General features: G+C 31.0%; 1 protein-coding gene across 1 annotated transcript; it reads right to left on the reverse strand.

The window, feature by feature from the left end:
• Positions 1 to 7,041: 7,041 nt before the first annotated feature.
• LOC122581976 (carotene epsilon-monooxygenase, chloroplastic) lies at positions 7,042 to 11,790 on the reverse strand. The gene is made up of 9 exons (XM_043754310.1): positions 11,224 to 11,790; positions 10,161 to 10,457; positions 9,387 to 9,584; positions 8,983 to 9,084; positions 8,712 to 8,852; positions 8,081 to 8,188; positions 7,822 to 7,904; positions 7,451 to 7,613; positions 7,042 to 7,329 (listed from the first exon to the last, which is right to left on the reverse strand). The coding sequence occupies exons 1-9, from the start codon at positions 11,728 to 11,730 to the stop codon at positions 7,276 to 7,278; spliced, it is 1,653 nt and encodes a 550-aa protein (XP_043610245.1). The 5' UTR covers positions 11,731 to 11,790; the 3' UTR covers positions 7,042 to 7,275.
• Positions 11,791 to 14,305: the final 2,515 nt, after the last annotated feature.

The following is a 14,305-nucleotide window of genomic DNA, read 5'->3' on the forward strand; positions in this document are numbered from 1 at the left end:
GCCTTAAGGATTTGCTTAAAACTTATATATATGTACATGGTATCTCTAAGTGGAGGAAGACTCTTGATAGTATTGCTTTTACCATCATTTGGTGTTTGTGGCATGTCTGTAATGGTGTAGTTTTTAATGACAAACCCGTGGTGCTGAGTAAAGTGATTAGTGACATCCAAGCCCTTTGCTTTCTTTAGATCAAATTTTTAGTTGGTGTCATTGATATTTTGGTACATAAGCATCTTGCATTCTTTTAGTGTAATTTTATATATTGTTGTTGTATTATTGCGTTCTAGCATTTAGCACCATTTTACATTATAAATACATATATATTCGCTAAAAAAAAAAAGTATAAATTTCAATACACTTAAATAGCTTATATTTATGGTATGACATTAACAAAAACCTTAATTTATAATTTCTTTAATTAATAGGTTATATATATATGTATATATAGGAAAAAAAAATATAAGGCTAACACCTAAGGTTAGGTATGGAACCCCTCACATACCAATATTTTATAATTTTTTGTTTAATGAATAATAGTTTGGCCCCATGATATTTTTGGTTTAAAAATTGATACGTGAGTGTTCCACACCCGACAGCTTTATATTAACATCCCATATATATATATATATACTAGATTATTTTTTCACGTAATACGCGAGATAAAATTAATTTAAAAATAATGATATAAATTAAAATAATATAAAATTAATTTAAAAATGATAATAATTATTATCAGAATTATTTTGTTTTGATGTTTGTAACATATATTTGTTATTTTGTTATACAACAACAATGTAAAATTAAATATAACCATTACATGTTTATTTAGTGTAATATATAATTCTCAAAAAAAAAATATTATCTTCTTATTTTATAAAAAATCAAATATCAAATAACCACTATAAAATACAACAATTATCTGTTTAATAAATCAACATAATATTACAATAACCAAATGACATTAAATATTACCTAATCTGTTTTAAACTAAATGTTAACTATAAAAATCAGACACAATTATTAAAAAAAAATATAATCATAATATACTATTTGGTAAATGATAAATTTATCATTAAATTTTAGAAAAAGACTTTTAAAATATATTTGTGTGGTTACGACAATTATAGTTTAACAACATGAACATACGATTATATCGGTAATATAATTAAGTGAACATTGTTTATATAAATTAAATGAAAATGTAACAGTAATTTTGGGGTTGACAAAATAATATATATATATATATTTCTTTAATATAATAAAAATAATATTTGTATTAGTGATGCTTAGTAGTAAAAGTTTAGTATGTATCCATTATAAAGGCTTAAATTTTTTATTTTTTTTTTAAATGTTTGCTTTCCAATCATATAAGTGTATATTAAGTCTGGATACTTTTAATTTTATAAGTCTCGAGAAACTTATGTATAAAATTATGCGGTTTCAATACAATTTACTTTCTAATTTGAATTTCATATTAAAATAGATGATACCATATATATATATATAACCTTTTATATCACAATTAACAAAAGATTAAAATGCTCATTTATATGAATGGTTTAATTTACATCTAAAGTTTTAATATAACTTTAACTTGTTAAATTTAAAGCAGTGAATAACATTATATGTCGACATTTTTTTTGAATATTCGATCGTAGAACCGTTCATCCTTAATGGTCTCTACGTGAATGCCACCATATGGATTATGGGGAAATCTCCTTAATAACCCGCCAAAGAACACAACAACTAATTAAGGGTAAAATCTTCGCCCTCTTCGGTTTGAACCAAGGTCTCCCCAAGTCAATCCTTCACCGAGGGACTTAGGATACCAATGGGTATTGCCACAATGATATTATATATATAGGGTAAAGTTATTTTGAGAACCCTTTTCAAATTTTCACATAATTGTATAACGGATGATAATCCATGCCTCCACACAACTATAAACTTCAAATTTACACATAAGTTATTCAGAAAACAATCAAAAAACAATTTTCATGTAAAGAACAATCATTGGTTGGGCTTGATTTGAAAAGTTCTCAAATGTTCTCGCAAAAAAAACGGTTCTCAAAATAACTTTTCACTGTATATATATGTAAAGATATTGGCATTTTTTCACTAACATTACATTTTAAAAGATATAGGTAATTACTACTTACCAAGTTATTTAATAGTAGGTATATCACATGAGAGGGTGCTTAGCAAAGGAAGATTTTTTAAGGGCATTTTTGTCTTATCAGGTTCTTAATTAAGCTAAGAGGAGGAATCCAGATTTGTTTATAAGGTATTATAGATTAACACAATACTTTTTGAATAATAATATTATCATATTTTAACGTCTTATTAATAATTATTATATGATGGATTGATATATGATAGAGCCTGAGACCAAGAGGTCTTGGGTTCAAATCCTGGTGTGAGCAAAGCTCCCAAGAATGGAGACAGGGGTTTTTCCATAATGGGTTTCCTCTGAAATTGAAGTTGGGTATATGAAGAGGCATGCCGCTGAGCTCAAATTTTCCGTTAAAAAAAAAAATAATTATTAATACGTTATTATGAAAGATTAATATGTTTATCTCGCGTATTACACGGGAAAATAATCTAGTATATATATATATATTTGTTAGATATTAATAATTCATTGATTGGATATTTAAGGTTTACTAAATTTATTATATATTATATATTAAATCTTTATTATTAATAAAAATCTAACTTGCCATAAAATCTTAATGAAAAAATAATGGAAACCTAGATGTGAACTTATAGATGTATTAAAAGGGCCATAAATTAAAATTGTATATCATACTACGTACGCAACTTATTTGTGATTCAAATTCCCATTTACATATTATTTGAATAAATTATTTCCAAATTTATATGTATCTTAATAAATTTCTATTTTATTAAATACATATTGTTATTTGACTAATTATACATAGTAGAGGGACTAATGTCGTGTATACTTAATAATAAATTTGGTAACAATGTTATTAACTTGATCTAATGGTTGTGATTAAAAGTTAAGGTTCATTTAACGGTCCTTATTGTTTCATAAAAGAATTTAACACCTTGTTATATATATATAGGATATATATATATATATATATAGTTTGTCATTGAAAGACCTTTTGCTATGTGTATTATAGTTTTAACAATTGTAAACAAAAATGCATCGCCATAATAATGCATCAAATTATTGTTCCCCTTTTAATCGAGACACATCAAAAACAAAGATGCATAAGCATCATTCTATGATGCCAATGTAAAATTCAAAGATGATAAAAATAAAACAAATTTGCATTTATTTTGTAAGATGCAAGTGATAACAGCTAGTGATAAGAGCTAATGATGAAAATGAAAAAAAAAGAAAGTTTCTTTCTCAATCAGAAGTTCAACATTGGCCTTAGCCCAAGAAACGGATTGAAGATAACCCCTGAATATTATGATCACAAAGAAAACCAAATAAAGAAAAAAAGCCAAATAAAGAAACAAAACTGAATTAAGAAAATAAACCCTTTACAAATTAACACGAAGAAAAGAGGCACAAACTACAAATTAATCTCTTGATATTACAAGGGAATACTCATGACTAAGTTAAGTGGATACAAGGAATATGTGTGGGTGTTCATTTCGTGGTCCAAACTGAGAAAACCGAATAATCAAACCGAACTTGAACCAAAACTGAACCGAACCGAAGCTCACGGTCCAATCCACGGTCCCATATATTCATCCAAAACGGTTCTCGGTTCGGTCCAGGTATAACCCGTGAAAACCCATGTACGAACCGAAGAACCGAGATAACATGAAAAGTTTAAATAATTTTGGGATAAACATTACTTTTGGTTAGCAAAAAGATCCTAAGTATCTAATATACGTCGGTTTCTTCATAACCAGTTCAACTATTTCAATAACTCTAAAGATATTAAATATCTACACACAGGTGGTGCTGCATAATTTACATTGACATGAACAAAAATAACTACTTTGTGTTTGTATATTACATATTTATGCATATATATATATATAGGTATATAGTATATCTAGAAACATAAAAAGTCTTGATGTTATTCATATGAATGCAATGTCAACTTGTGTGTCCATATGTTCCAAATTGTTCAATTGTGTTTGACAACTAGTTTAAATTTAGTTATAAATTAATAAATTAGGAATATATGTCTCTGAATTGTAGAAACAATTGAGAATGAGAGTGTTTCATGGTGGCATACGCTCGCTCAAGTAACTGCTAGTTTGCTACACACATTAACTTTCGGTTCTCGGTCCAAACTTGTGAACCCGAAACCCAAAGAAAACCCGAACATGGACCGAACCTTACTACCCATGTTCGGTTCTCGGTCTTAGAAATTCCACTATTTCGGTCTTCGATTCGGGTTTCTACCGGTTCGGTCCAGTTATTGGACCGTGAACACCCCTAGGAATATGCATAGCAAGGCTAAAGGTACATCGATAACAATTTAAAACTATAATATCTTAAAAGCAATTTTGATTTATTTCATTTGTTTGGTTAACCATATCAAATAGTTACCAATTTCACTACTTCAACATTCACCATTAGACGGGTCACCAGTTGTCTTCATCCTCCTCATCCTCAATATGAGGAGATGTGATATTGAGGAGGATAAAGACAACCGTGACTGGTCTAATAATGAATTTGAAGTTGAGAAATTGGTAGCTGTTTCATATGGTCAACCAAACAAATGAAACAAATCAAAATTGCTCTTTTAAGGTATTATAAATTCCAATTGTCATGGATGTCAAAATCATAAATGTTTTGATGGATCCCCCATGCTCTTCATCACCTAATAGAACCTGCACATACAAAACATACATATAAAGTTGAGTAATTTATAGAAAAAATGTATTAACAACGACTTATAACTTTTCTATCTGATATATGAATACAGTGACACCTATTCTAATTAATTGTAGTTTACTAAGATGTTTCATAGTTAATATATCTTTTGCTGTAAGTTATTGAAGCTACACATAAACCACAGATCGAAAACACATCAATCTATGAAACGCTATGATAATATACGTTCATACCAACTACTACTTGCCTGTAGATGTATACCTATACACACACAAAAAGAAAATATATGTACAAAATGTATCTAGTAAATGCATGAGTATATCTGCTAACGGGTGAAAACTAATACGAGTAATATGTTGAACCAAACCCAAAATTTATAGAGGTACTTTAGATGAATAAAAAAGGGTTTTTTGAATTGATCCTTCTATACATGAAACACCAAATTTAAATAATTTGATTTTATATTTTGTAATCTGTTACGGAAAAAAAGTATCATGCCAATCAACAATGAAAGTAACATCTATGATGAAACTGGCCATTTGTGAGATTAAAAATAAATAGATATATAGTCAATTAAAATGTTTGATAAGGGAAAAAAAATAAAATACCAGACGATCGGATGCAAGTATCGTGTGTTGTAGATGAATTGTGTGTGTGTGTGTTTTTTTTCTCTCTTTTTCATGGCGAGAGTAGTTCAATTTAGATTAATTGTGTTGTGATAAGCCTAAGCCATTTAAATGAATGAAAACCCCTAATTCCTATTATTTAGGGATTTTGAACCCTTATTCAATCTAGATACGAATTTTGAAACTTTCGCAATATTATAATTTAGAGGAAGATTTAGCTGTGATTTTGAAAACTGATTCTCCAAAAAAATTGGAGTGTTTGAATTGGCTTTGATTTTGCGTATAGAAGAAGATTCGGGAAGTAAAACCTTGGGTGGGGATTTTCTTAACTTAAATTAGTTAAATTGGGAGAAATCTTAACCATTGAATGTTTCACAATAGAGTGTATTTTTATAGAGAAAAGTGAGTCTCTCATATAATATTAATTTTTTTAATTAAAATAAATAAATGAGACTTTTTTGAATAAGCCACAACAAAAGTTATATACGCGATTACGAACCCACCACAAAAGATAATTATGATAATAAATTACTTATTGATAATGATGATTATGATACATGTATAGCTTTGAGAGTGTATAATATGATAACGATTGAAAGTCTGACAATATTTATTCGTTTTTTGATTTGTTTTTAACATTCAAAAAAGGATTCATTATATAATACTAGCGAGAGCTAGTAGAAAGAAAGTAAGGTTGAGTTACAACATATTAGAAATTAAAACTTTTGATCTGTTGCTTACAATGGATTTTGATTTGGGACAAACCAAATATGACATACAGTAGAAGATAATCTGTGGATGGGACTAAGGGTGTTCATCAAACCGTCAAACCGTAAAAACCGGATCAATCTAGGATGTATGGATTAGTTTGGTCGGATTGAGTTACTAAAGTCTGGTCTGACAATTAAAGTTTTGAAAAACCGGATTCATCGGTTCGGTTACAGTTTCAACAAAGAAAAAACCGTCATAAACCGGACCAAAGGTATATATGTATATGACTTTTGATGATATCTAGCCATTAATAAAGGGAATCATATACATATACATGTATTTTTACGCTAATGTGTTGATACTTCAATGGATATAATATACATTTTGTAAATATTTTGTTTCGACCTTGTATGTTTTTAAAGAAATTAAACTTTCTCATGTATATTAAATGATGTGGAATCTATATGAAAATATTATATGATCGAATGTCTTTTGATTGTTGACTCAAACATATATTATGTTTTAATAGTTTCATAAATGTTCTAATTTTAAGTGTTTGTTATGACTCTTTGTCACAAATATACACAAAGATTATATGGAAATAGAAGAAAGGGAAATAAGAATTTAAAACCGTCAAACTGACCAAACCAGACCGACTCACATGGTCTGGTCTGGTTCGGTTTGACAACATAGTTGGTCTGACTTGGTTTAATGTATATTAAAACCGGGAATACCGGTTTGGTTTGAAATTTAGTCAAAACCGGACCAAACCGGTCCGTGAACACCCCTAGATGGGACCATTTCCAATCGGGTCAAATAAAAATTTACAGTTTCAATCTCTTTAACAAGGTAAAAAAAAAAAAAAAGATATTTGGTCAACTGGTGAGCATCATCAAGTGATAGTACTATAAATAGATGTACAATTGCATTCAATGTTCTCATTTCATCAGAAATGTTTACTCTAGATAGAAATCAATACTGACTATTTGCTATATACTAGTAGCACGTTATACATATATTTTACCCGCTCTACAGCGTGAACAAATAAAAATGGATATATGCTAAGATGGTAAATCTTTGTAAGTAAAAGTAGATAATCTATATTCAAGAGACAGTCGTGTAACTGATTTGGCGTTCTCTGACTTTCATGTACAAACCCTGCATAAATCATAAAACTTTTACTTTATAGGTAGCAGAACGACAAGCAAATGGAACGGATGAACAATAATATTTCCATCTAACTAATAATATGAAATAAAGTATTGCGAGAGGAAATTACGCTTGTTGTGTGAATGGTGGCACCCGTTGTCATGTTAATCTTTTGATTTGGGACCAAATCAAATTCCATGTTCTGTAAAAAGATTGCAAGTGCAACAATGGCTTCCATCATAGCAAACTGATCACCTACACATTTCCGAGGGCCGCCACTAAATGGAATGAACCTACAAGGAAATATTACCATCAGCAGTTCAGCACACACCATGATTGAGGGAGAAAGGCATGAAACTAATTCGTTAATTGACTAATTTTCAGCTTTAAAGTAAGTAAATGTTGATCATACATAAAGAAGAAACTTGAACATCAACATACTTCTACAGAAAAGATTCAAATAATGACGTTAATACGCAAGGAAGAATAGCATTAAATTACTTGTAATCGGTGTTGGATTCATTTGGTACAGGCCCATCTAAGTCAAACCTTTCAGGTATAAATTCTTCAGCTCTTTCCCAGACCTTGAAAGTATATGATACAAAAATTAGAGGGTTAAGCTAATATATAGCTCCACAAAATGTCTCGGTACACAACACGTTTCAAAAACGGCTCCTTTTGGTCACAATTTTTTCCCCTAAAACATAATACATAAATGAAAAGAGGAATCCCTTTATTTGCAAGGCATAGATAATCATACCTTGGATGAATGATGAATGTTATACACTGATATCATGATATCTTGACCAGGATTGACCTTGTAATTTCCTGGAAGCTCATCTGCGACTTTAGCTCTTCTTATCAATACCTAATCAAGTTGGTCTCAGATAATTGTCATATAATTGGTAAAACTAGAAGCAAAATCTCGACACATTTACTTATGAAGGGTGGATTCTAGTTTTCTTTACAATCTCGAACAGGCCAAATGGGTAAACTGAAAAAGGAAAAAAGCATCAAAGAAAAAGGGTCAAAAGATGCCCAAAGTGTATTAATGAAGCCATTTTATTCACAAATTCAGATCATTATTGAAATATATTATAACACATTTAACATGCTACCCAGTTTAAACTTTTTTGTTTTGGCATCTACCAAAAAATACCCATATTGACCCTGTTTCACGTCCTACCCATTCTGCCATATCGATAGGTAAAGCCCAAATGATTTAAGAAAATGCCTTTGATGACTGCCTGTTTACACACTGCTCGTGATTTACACGTAGATACACAAATAAGATTTCACTCAGGGAGCACTGACTTAACTTTAGTAAGTCTCAATTACTTGTGTGATCTAAATTTAGAATTGAATAAGTGGTGTTATGCCCTTTTACCCACCGGAGGATGTGGATAGAGACGCATTGACTCGTTTATGCATCGTGTTATGAACTTGAGGTTTTTTATGTCTTCATAAGTTGGTGGACGGCCTTGTAATACTCTGTCAACTTCTTCTTGTGCTTTATGTAAAGAAGATGGATCCTGCATAATTAACACATAATTCAAGTTAACAATATCAAAACGGGTTTTAAACTTTAAATCTCTTTAACATGATGGATGAAATGAAACAATATAGTACCAATCACGAGTTTGAATAACCGGCAAAAGGTACCTTACTTAAAAGATAAGTAGTCCATGTTAACACTGAACCAGTGGTTTCATGTCCAGCAACCAACATCGACAAAAGGTCATCACGTAGCTGTTCACTTGAAACCTAAATGGAAAACAAGAGAGAGGACCAAACATTAACGATAGAGAGGGCAATTTCGACTCATTTACTAATGACTGGGTCCATTCAGATCATGTTTCATCACCAATGGGTCAATTTAAAATATAGCTTACAGAAATATGGTTCAAAAGGACCAAACAAGTTGAAAAATCACCCGATCGGTATTTGTAAAGCATTAAACCTCTGCTTTTATTATTGAATGGAAATGGGGTTGAACAGGCCAAGTTAGCCATGTTACAAGCCATATTATATGAAAAATAAATCAATATAGATTGCTGTTTGCAGACCTCTTCCCTGCTAGCAAGCAAGAACCGAAGGATGCTTGGATCAGCATCATTCACGTAGTCCTCGTCATCAATCTTTTCACCTTCTTTTTCAACCATCTCCTTGCATTTCATAATAAGTTCTTCAACAGTTTCCCTAATCACAGTAACTGCTTGTTCGGCTTTTATTTGTCTTGGGATGATCTTACATAATGCATTAATCTGCAGCAAAACAGCCGGTCAATACTCCCTTTTTTTACTCCCTTCACTCCTGCCATGAATAAAAAGCAGCGGTAAAACCCGACTAATGAGGTCAAGTCTATTTTCCCAATAGATAAAAAGTTGAAATTCTTATGAGACAACCCGAATAGAAAAGTGAGCACTTTGAATGAAAGTGGAAGAGAACTTTAATATTTTGTTACATTACTAAAAGCATAGATACCTTAAATCATTTATGAAGTTGAATAATATTCCCATTCATACCAATATAGAAGTACCATTTTGACTTTGACTAATACTTCCACAAAATTGCATGTCTGTTAACTGAATATCTTATCTGGTACTCGAAAATACTTATACTGAGGTATTTTCTACACCGAAGTCAGTAGTGCACTAGTGTCAATATTTGGTCATAATTACCAATACCAGTTAAGTAAATTTGGATTGAAATTTCGATAATACGGATGGGTAATCATTGCATTCATCCGGACAAATACAGTAGTTGCAGGTTATATTGAGCTCAAAAGTCAAACAATGACTCAATATGGAATTTAATGAACAAGATCAATAATAACCTGCCTTCCAATAAGGTAAGATATCAGTTGAACGTGCTTCGGCTTCTTTTAATGCAGTATACACAGCTTCAATAACGGGACTATCAGCAGTTAGAGAATCAAAATTGTAGTTAAATACTGCTAGACCAATAACATCAAGAGTCAACTGAGAAAACTGCTGCTCCATGTTAACAGCGGAGCCATTTAATGCGTATGATTTGAGCTTGTCCACAAGTCTCTCAGAACATTTGCAAAATACACGATCAACTATCACAGATAAGTACTTCTTGTGTAGCGATGGAACCACAGCCCTGCGCCTTGCCTATAAGCAATTAGAGTTTGTACTTAGAGCTGAGATAATCAAAATTAAGCCAATTTAACTGAATAAGAGAAGAAAGATATTCATTCAACATTCCTAGAACAACTAATTCAAGAAGAAAAAGTAACATTTCAAGAAAACGGCCAATCACAATCTACATATCGGACACATAATCCACTGTTTGGGTATCAAATTCAAAACTTCCCTAAAATTCATGATTTATGTATGTACATGTTAGTGTTGAAAGTTAGGCACATAAAAAGGCACAATAGCAAGAATTGAGTTCACATGGTTTGGCTGGGGAAAAGTTCTAAAAATTAAAGCACACAGTAACAAAGTAGGTATATTTTGATACAATATATGGCCAAGTAATTTGTTTAAAAATATATTCAAAGGGAAATTAGCATAATAATAACTGAAAGTGTTAAAGCAAACCACCAAAAGAACCAAAGCTTCAACAAAATCAAACATTTAAATCAAGTAGTCCTACAATCCAAAAGCCTGGTGGTGGGGAAATACAACATATGCTGGTCGAGTTCAAAAACGATTCACATTCTCTCATATTGGTCGTTGGTGGGGACTGATAATGGGTTGGTTATCCATAGCATTAAAATCAAAGCATAAACACAAAATTTAAAAACTTCACAAGAAATCAAGAATCCAAATTTTAAAACTATCCCACCAAAAAAAATCAAAACTTGAACAAAACCCAGCATCAAAAGCAAGCATAAACACAAACTTCACAACAAATAAACAACCGAAAATGTACCGTCCAAAGCGCGTCTTCAGCAATAGCAAAACCAGAACCAAACAAGAATTCAGAAACTTCAGCAACAAGACCTTTAGCATAAATAGTCCCATAGTTTCTCAAAACATGTTTAGCAATAACAGGGTCACTAACAATAACAAAATTTCTTGGGCCAGCAGCTAATCTATAAATAGGCCCATAATCATTCATCCATTTAAACAAAGGTAAAAACAGGGCCCCACCCAAAAGGTCAGAAACATCATCAAGTTGTGCATTTGCAATTGGGATATTTGAATTGTCAGATTGGGTAGTGGAAAGTAGTGATTTTGTTAAGGATGTGAGCCAATCTGGGCTGACCCATGACCCATTTTGGGACTTGGGTTTTGGGTTGGGTTCAATTGAGGATTTTATTGTGAATGGGTTGTGGGTTGGGTTGTATAGAATGGGTTTGAGTTTGAGTTGTGTGGTGGAGATACGGTGGTGGGTTGTGGTGGTTGTAAGGGGAGAGAGTGTGTGTACGGAAAACATGGTGTGTGAGGATGAAAGAATGTAAACTGGGGTTGATTTGTTTCCTCTAAAGTCTGAACGAATAAGATATTTTATTTTAATGTTTTGTCACTTTAGACTTTTAGTGAAGCTTTAAATGAGTTACTATTTTTCTCCTCACATTCTAAAATTTATTTATTTATTAAAACTTTTATGATTCAAGCGGTCTAAATGTGTTATAAAGGTGATATTTTATTTTTTTCAGTAGTTAATTTAGCCGGATTCAAACTGAACTTTTAATAAAAAATTTTTTTTATCGAAATGTGTATCCAAATATATATAATTAACTTATTAATTCATATAATATGTATATAATTTACGTCAACAACTTTACATTAATAACTACACCGTTAATGTCACAATTACCCGTCGTCAACGTTCTACTGCCACATTGCGCGGATACCTCTATTGTAAATATGAATTTCTTAAGCATTTATATGGAGATTGCCTTGCTTGTGAACTTGACTCTTCATTAGAAGGTTTATAAAATACACATCTACCTCATTGCAACCTTACTATACACTTTCTATAAACCTCTATTAGAAGTGCTTATTTCCCATTATCTCATATAAAGAGATAGATACTTTGTTTTAATGACGAAACACAACAAAAACACTTTTTGATGGATGTCATGATCAAATTACCAATTGTAGCATGGTTGTAAGTTGTAACTTCTAACACCAATATAGAATGTTTTTATAAATACTCCAACATGAGTAGCGGAAGTATAATAGTTGAATTTATCAATTGCCGTTTTCAATTTCAACTCGACCCACCACGATATATAAACAATAAATAGCTAACGAGTTGCCTATGTAATGCGAGGGGAAATAATGGTGGCGACGGTAGACCATGGTTCGGACTGGTGGTGGTGATGAAGGCCACAATGAAATATGAGTATGGTTTGTAGTTTAGGAATAAAAACTTGTTAATTGATAAAGTATTGTAATTATTTTACGAGATAACGGATAATTTGTGTATTATAAAAAAAAGTTCAATTTAAGTATTATATAGAAATGGCAGAAAGAAGGGGCAAATTGTTTTACAAGTGAACATATATATAAATAATAAATAAATCATATTAGACTTATTATTTACGAGTATTATATATAATTGTTTCTTTCATGCAAAAGATATGCTCCTGTGTTTCGAGTATCGATAGCAAGTTATACATCAAAATGTATATGTTAGGTGTTTCTTATATCTAATTTCATTTCGTTACCAATAAGTCAATAACATATATGTATGTATGTATCGATGCATTACTTGTATGTACGTATGCTTTAAAGTACGCATATTGTATTTGAAGAAGCTTAGGATATCGAGTTATGAATGCACTTGTATTTCATGGTGATGTACATACTTTTTATGAGAAATGTTTATATTTGTGTGTTCAATAATGGTAATTAAGTATAGATACTTCCATTCAAAAAAAAAAAAGTATAGATACTTACTTCAAGATAACTTATCACAAAATGAAAATTTGTTTTTATTTTATGGCAAGCGATGAAGCAAGAATACTTCCAAACTTTTTATTGGGAAAAAAAAGATATAAAACTTTTGTTTGGACAAAAGATATATACGTATTAACAGAGACGGTAACAGGAAAAAATTTGAGGGAGGGCAAAATTAAAAATCCATTATAAAAAAAAATCTAAGGAGACAAAATGTTAGAAACCTATAGATTTATTTTAAAATTCATGAAAAATTTAAAAATATATGACAATATCTAAATTTTGGAGGGGAGCATTTGCCCCTCTTGCCCCCCATGTAGGCACGCCACTGCGTATTAACCTGACAAATTTTGTTTCATTTGATCAAATTGTTCACGTAAAAAATATCACTCAAAAACTAATTGACAAACATAAAAACCGAGTTTTGAAACAAGATTAAGGGCTAAGGCCCATTGCACGACCTTGACATCCCGAGGGGCGAGAGGATGTCAAAATCATGTCAATCGTAACCTTGAAAGCATATTTTCCATTAGATATTGATACCTAAAAGGCTGATTGTTTATTTATATAATGTTTATATATTGCGATAATAAATCAGATTTTTTAATATGTGCTGATGAAAAGGAAAAAAATTCCTAGATTTTCATAATGAATAAAGTAAGAGGGTGTTTGGGAATGTGTTTTGAAGTGATTATCTGATTATTACGTTCGTAAAACACAAATAATCTAAAAAAGTGTTTGTGTGAAAAAGTGATTATCTGCTATGAAAACGCAGTTTTAAAGAAGCATGTATCTACCTGCTTTTTCAAAACGCAATTTTGAAAACGTATAATCTATTTTGAAAAAGCGGAATCCGTTTTGTAATCACAATAACAAACACCCCTAAACAGTTAAGGAATTACTCCGTATATTACTTTGAGAGCCAGGTGCCAACTACAAACTCTTATTAGTACGGTAAGAAATGACTCATTACATAAAGAGTTATTTCAACTAAATAAACGTTGTTGCTATATTCGGTACAAGCTCTTTAGAAGCTTTTCATGAGCTTTAGTTTTTTATAGCTTTTAAATATTAAAGGCTTTCTTTGGATGCAACTAGCTTTA

Source organism: Erigeron canadensis, chromosome 9 (assembly GCF_010389155.1).
Source record: "Erigeron canadensis isolate Cc75 chromosome 9, C_canadensis_v1, whole genome shotgun sequence".
Classification (NCBI taxonomy): domain Eukaryota; kingdom Viridiplantae; phylum Streptophyta; class Magnoliopsida; order Asterales; family Asteraceae; genus Erigeron; species Erigeron canadensis.

Excerpts from the sequence above, each read along its gene's own strand:
- LOC122581976 (XM_043754310.1), bottom strand. The coding sequence starts at position 11,730 with ATGTTTTCCGTACACACACTCTCTCCCCTTACAACCACCACAACCCAC. Across the intron at positions 7,614-7,821 it reads GAATCCAACACCGATTACAA|GTTCATTCCATTTAGTGGCG; the intron begins GTAATTTAATGC and ends ATTTCCTTGTAG. Across the intron at positions 7,330-7,450 it reads CCACCATTCACACAACAAGC|GGTTTGTACATGAAAGTCAG; the intron begins GTAATTTCCTCT and ends TGATTTATGCAG.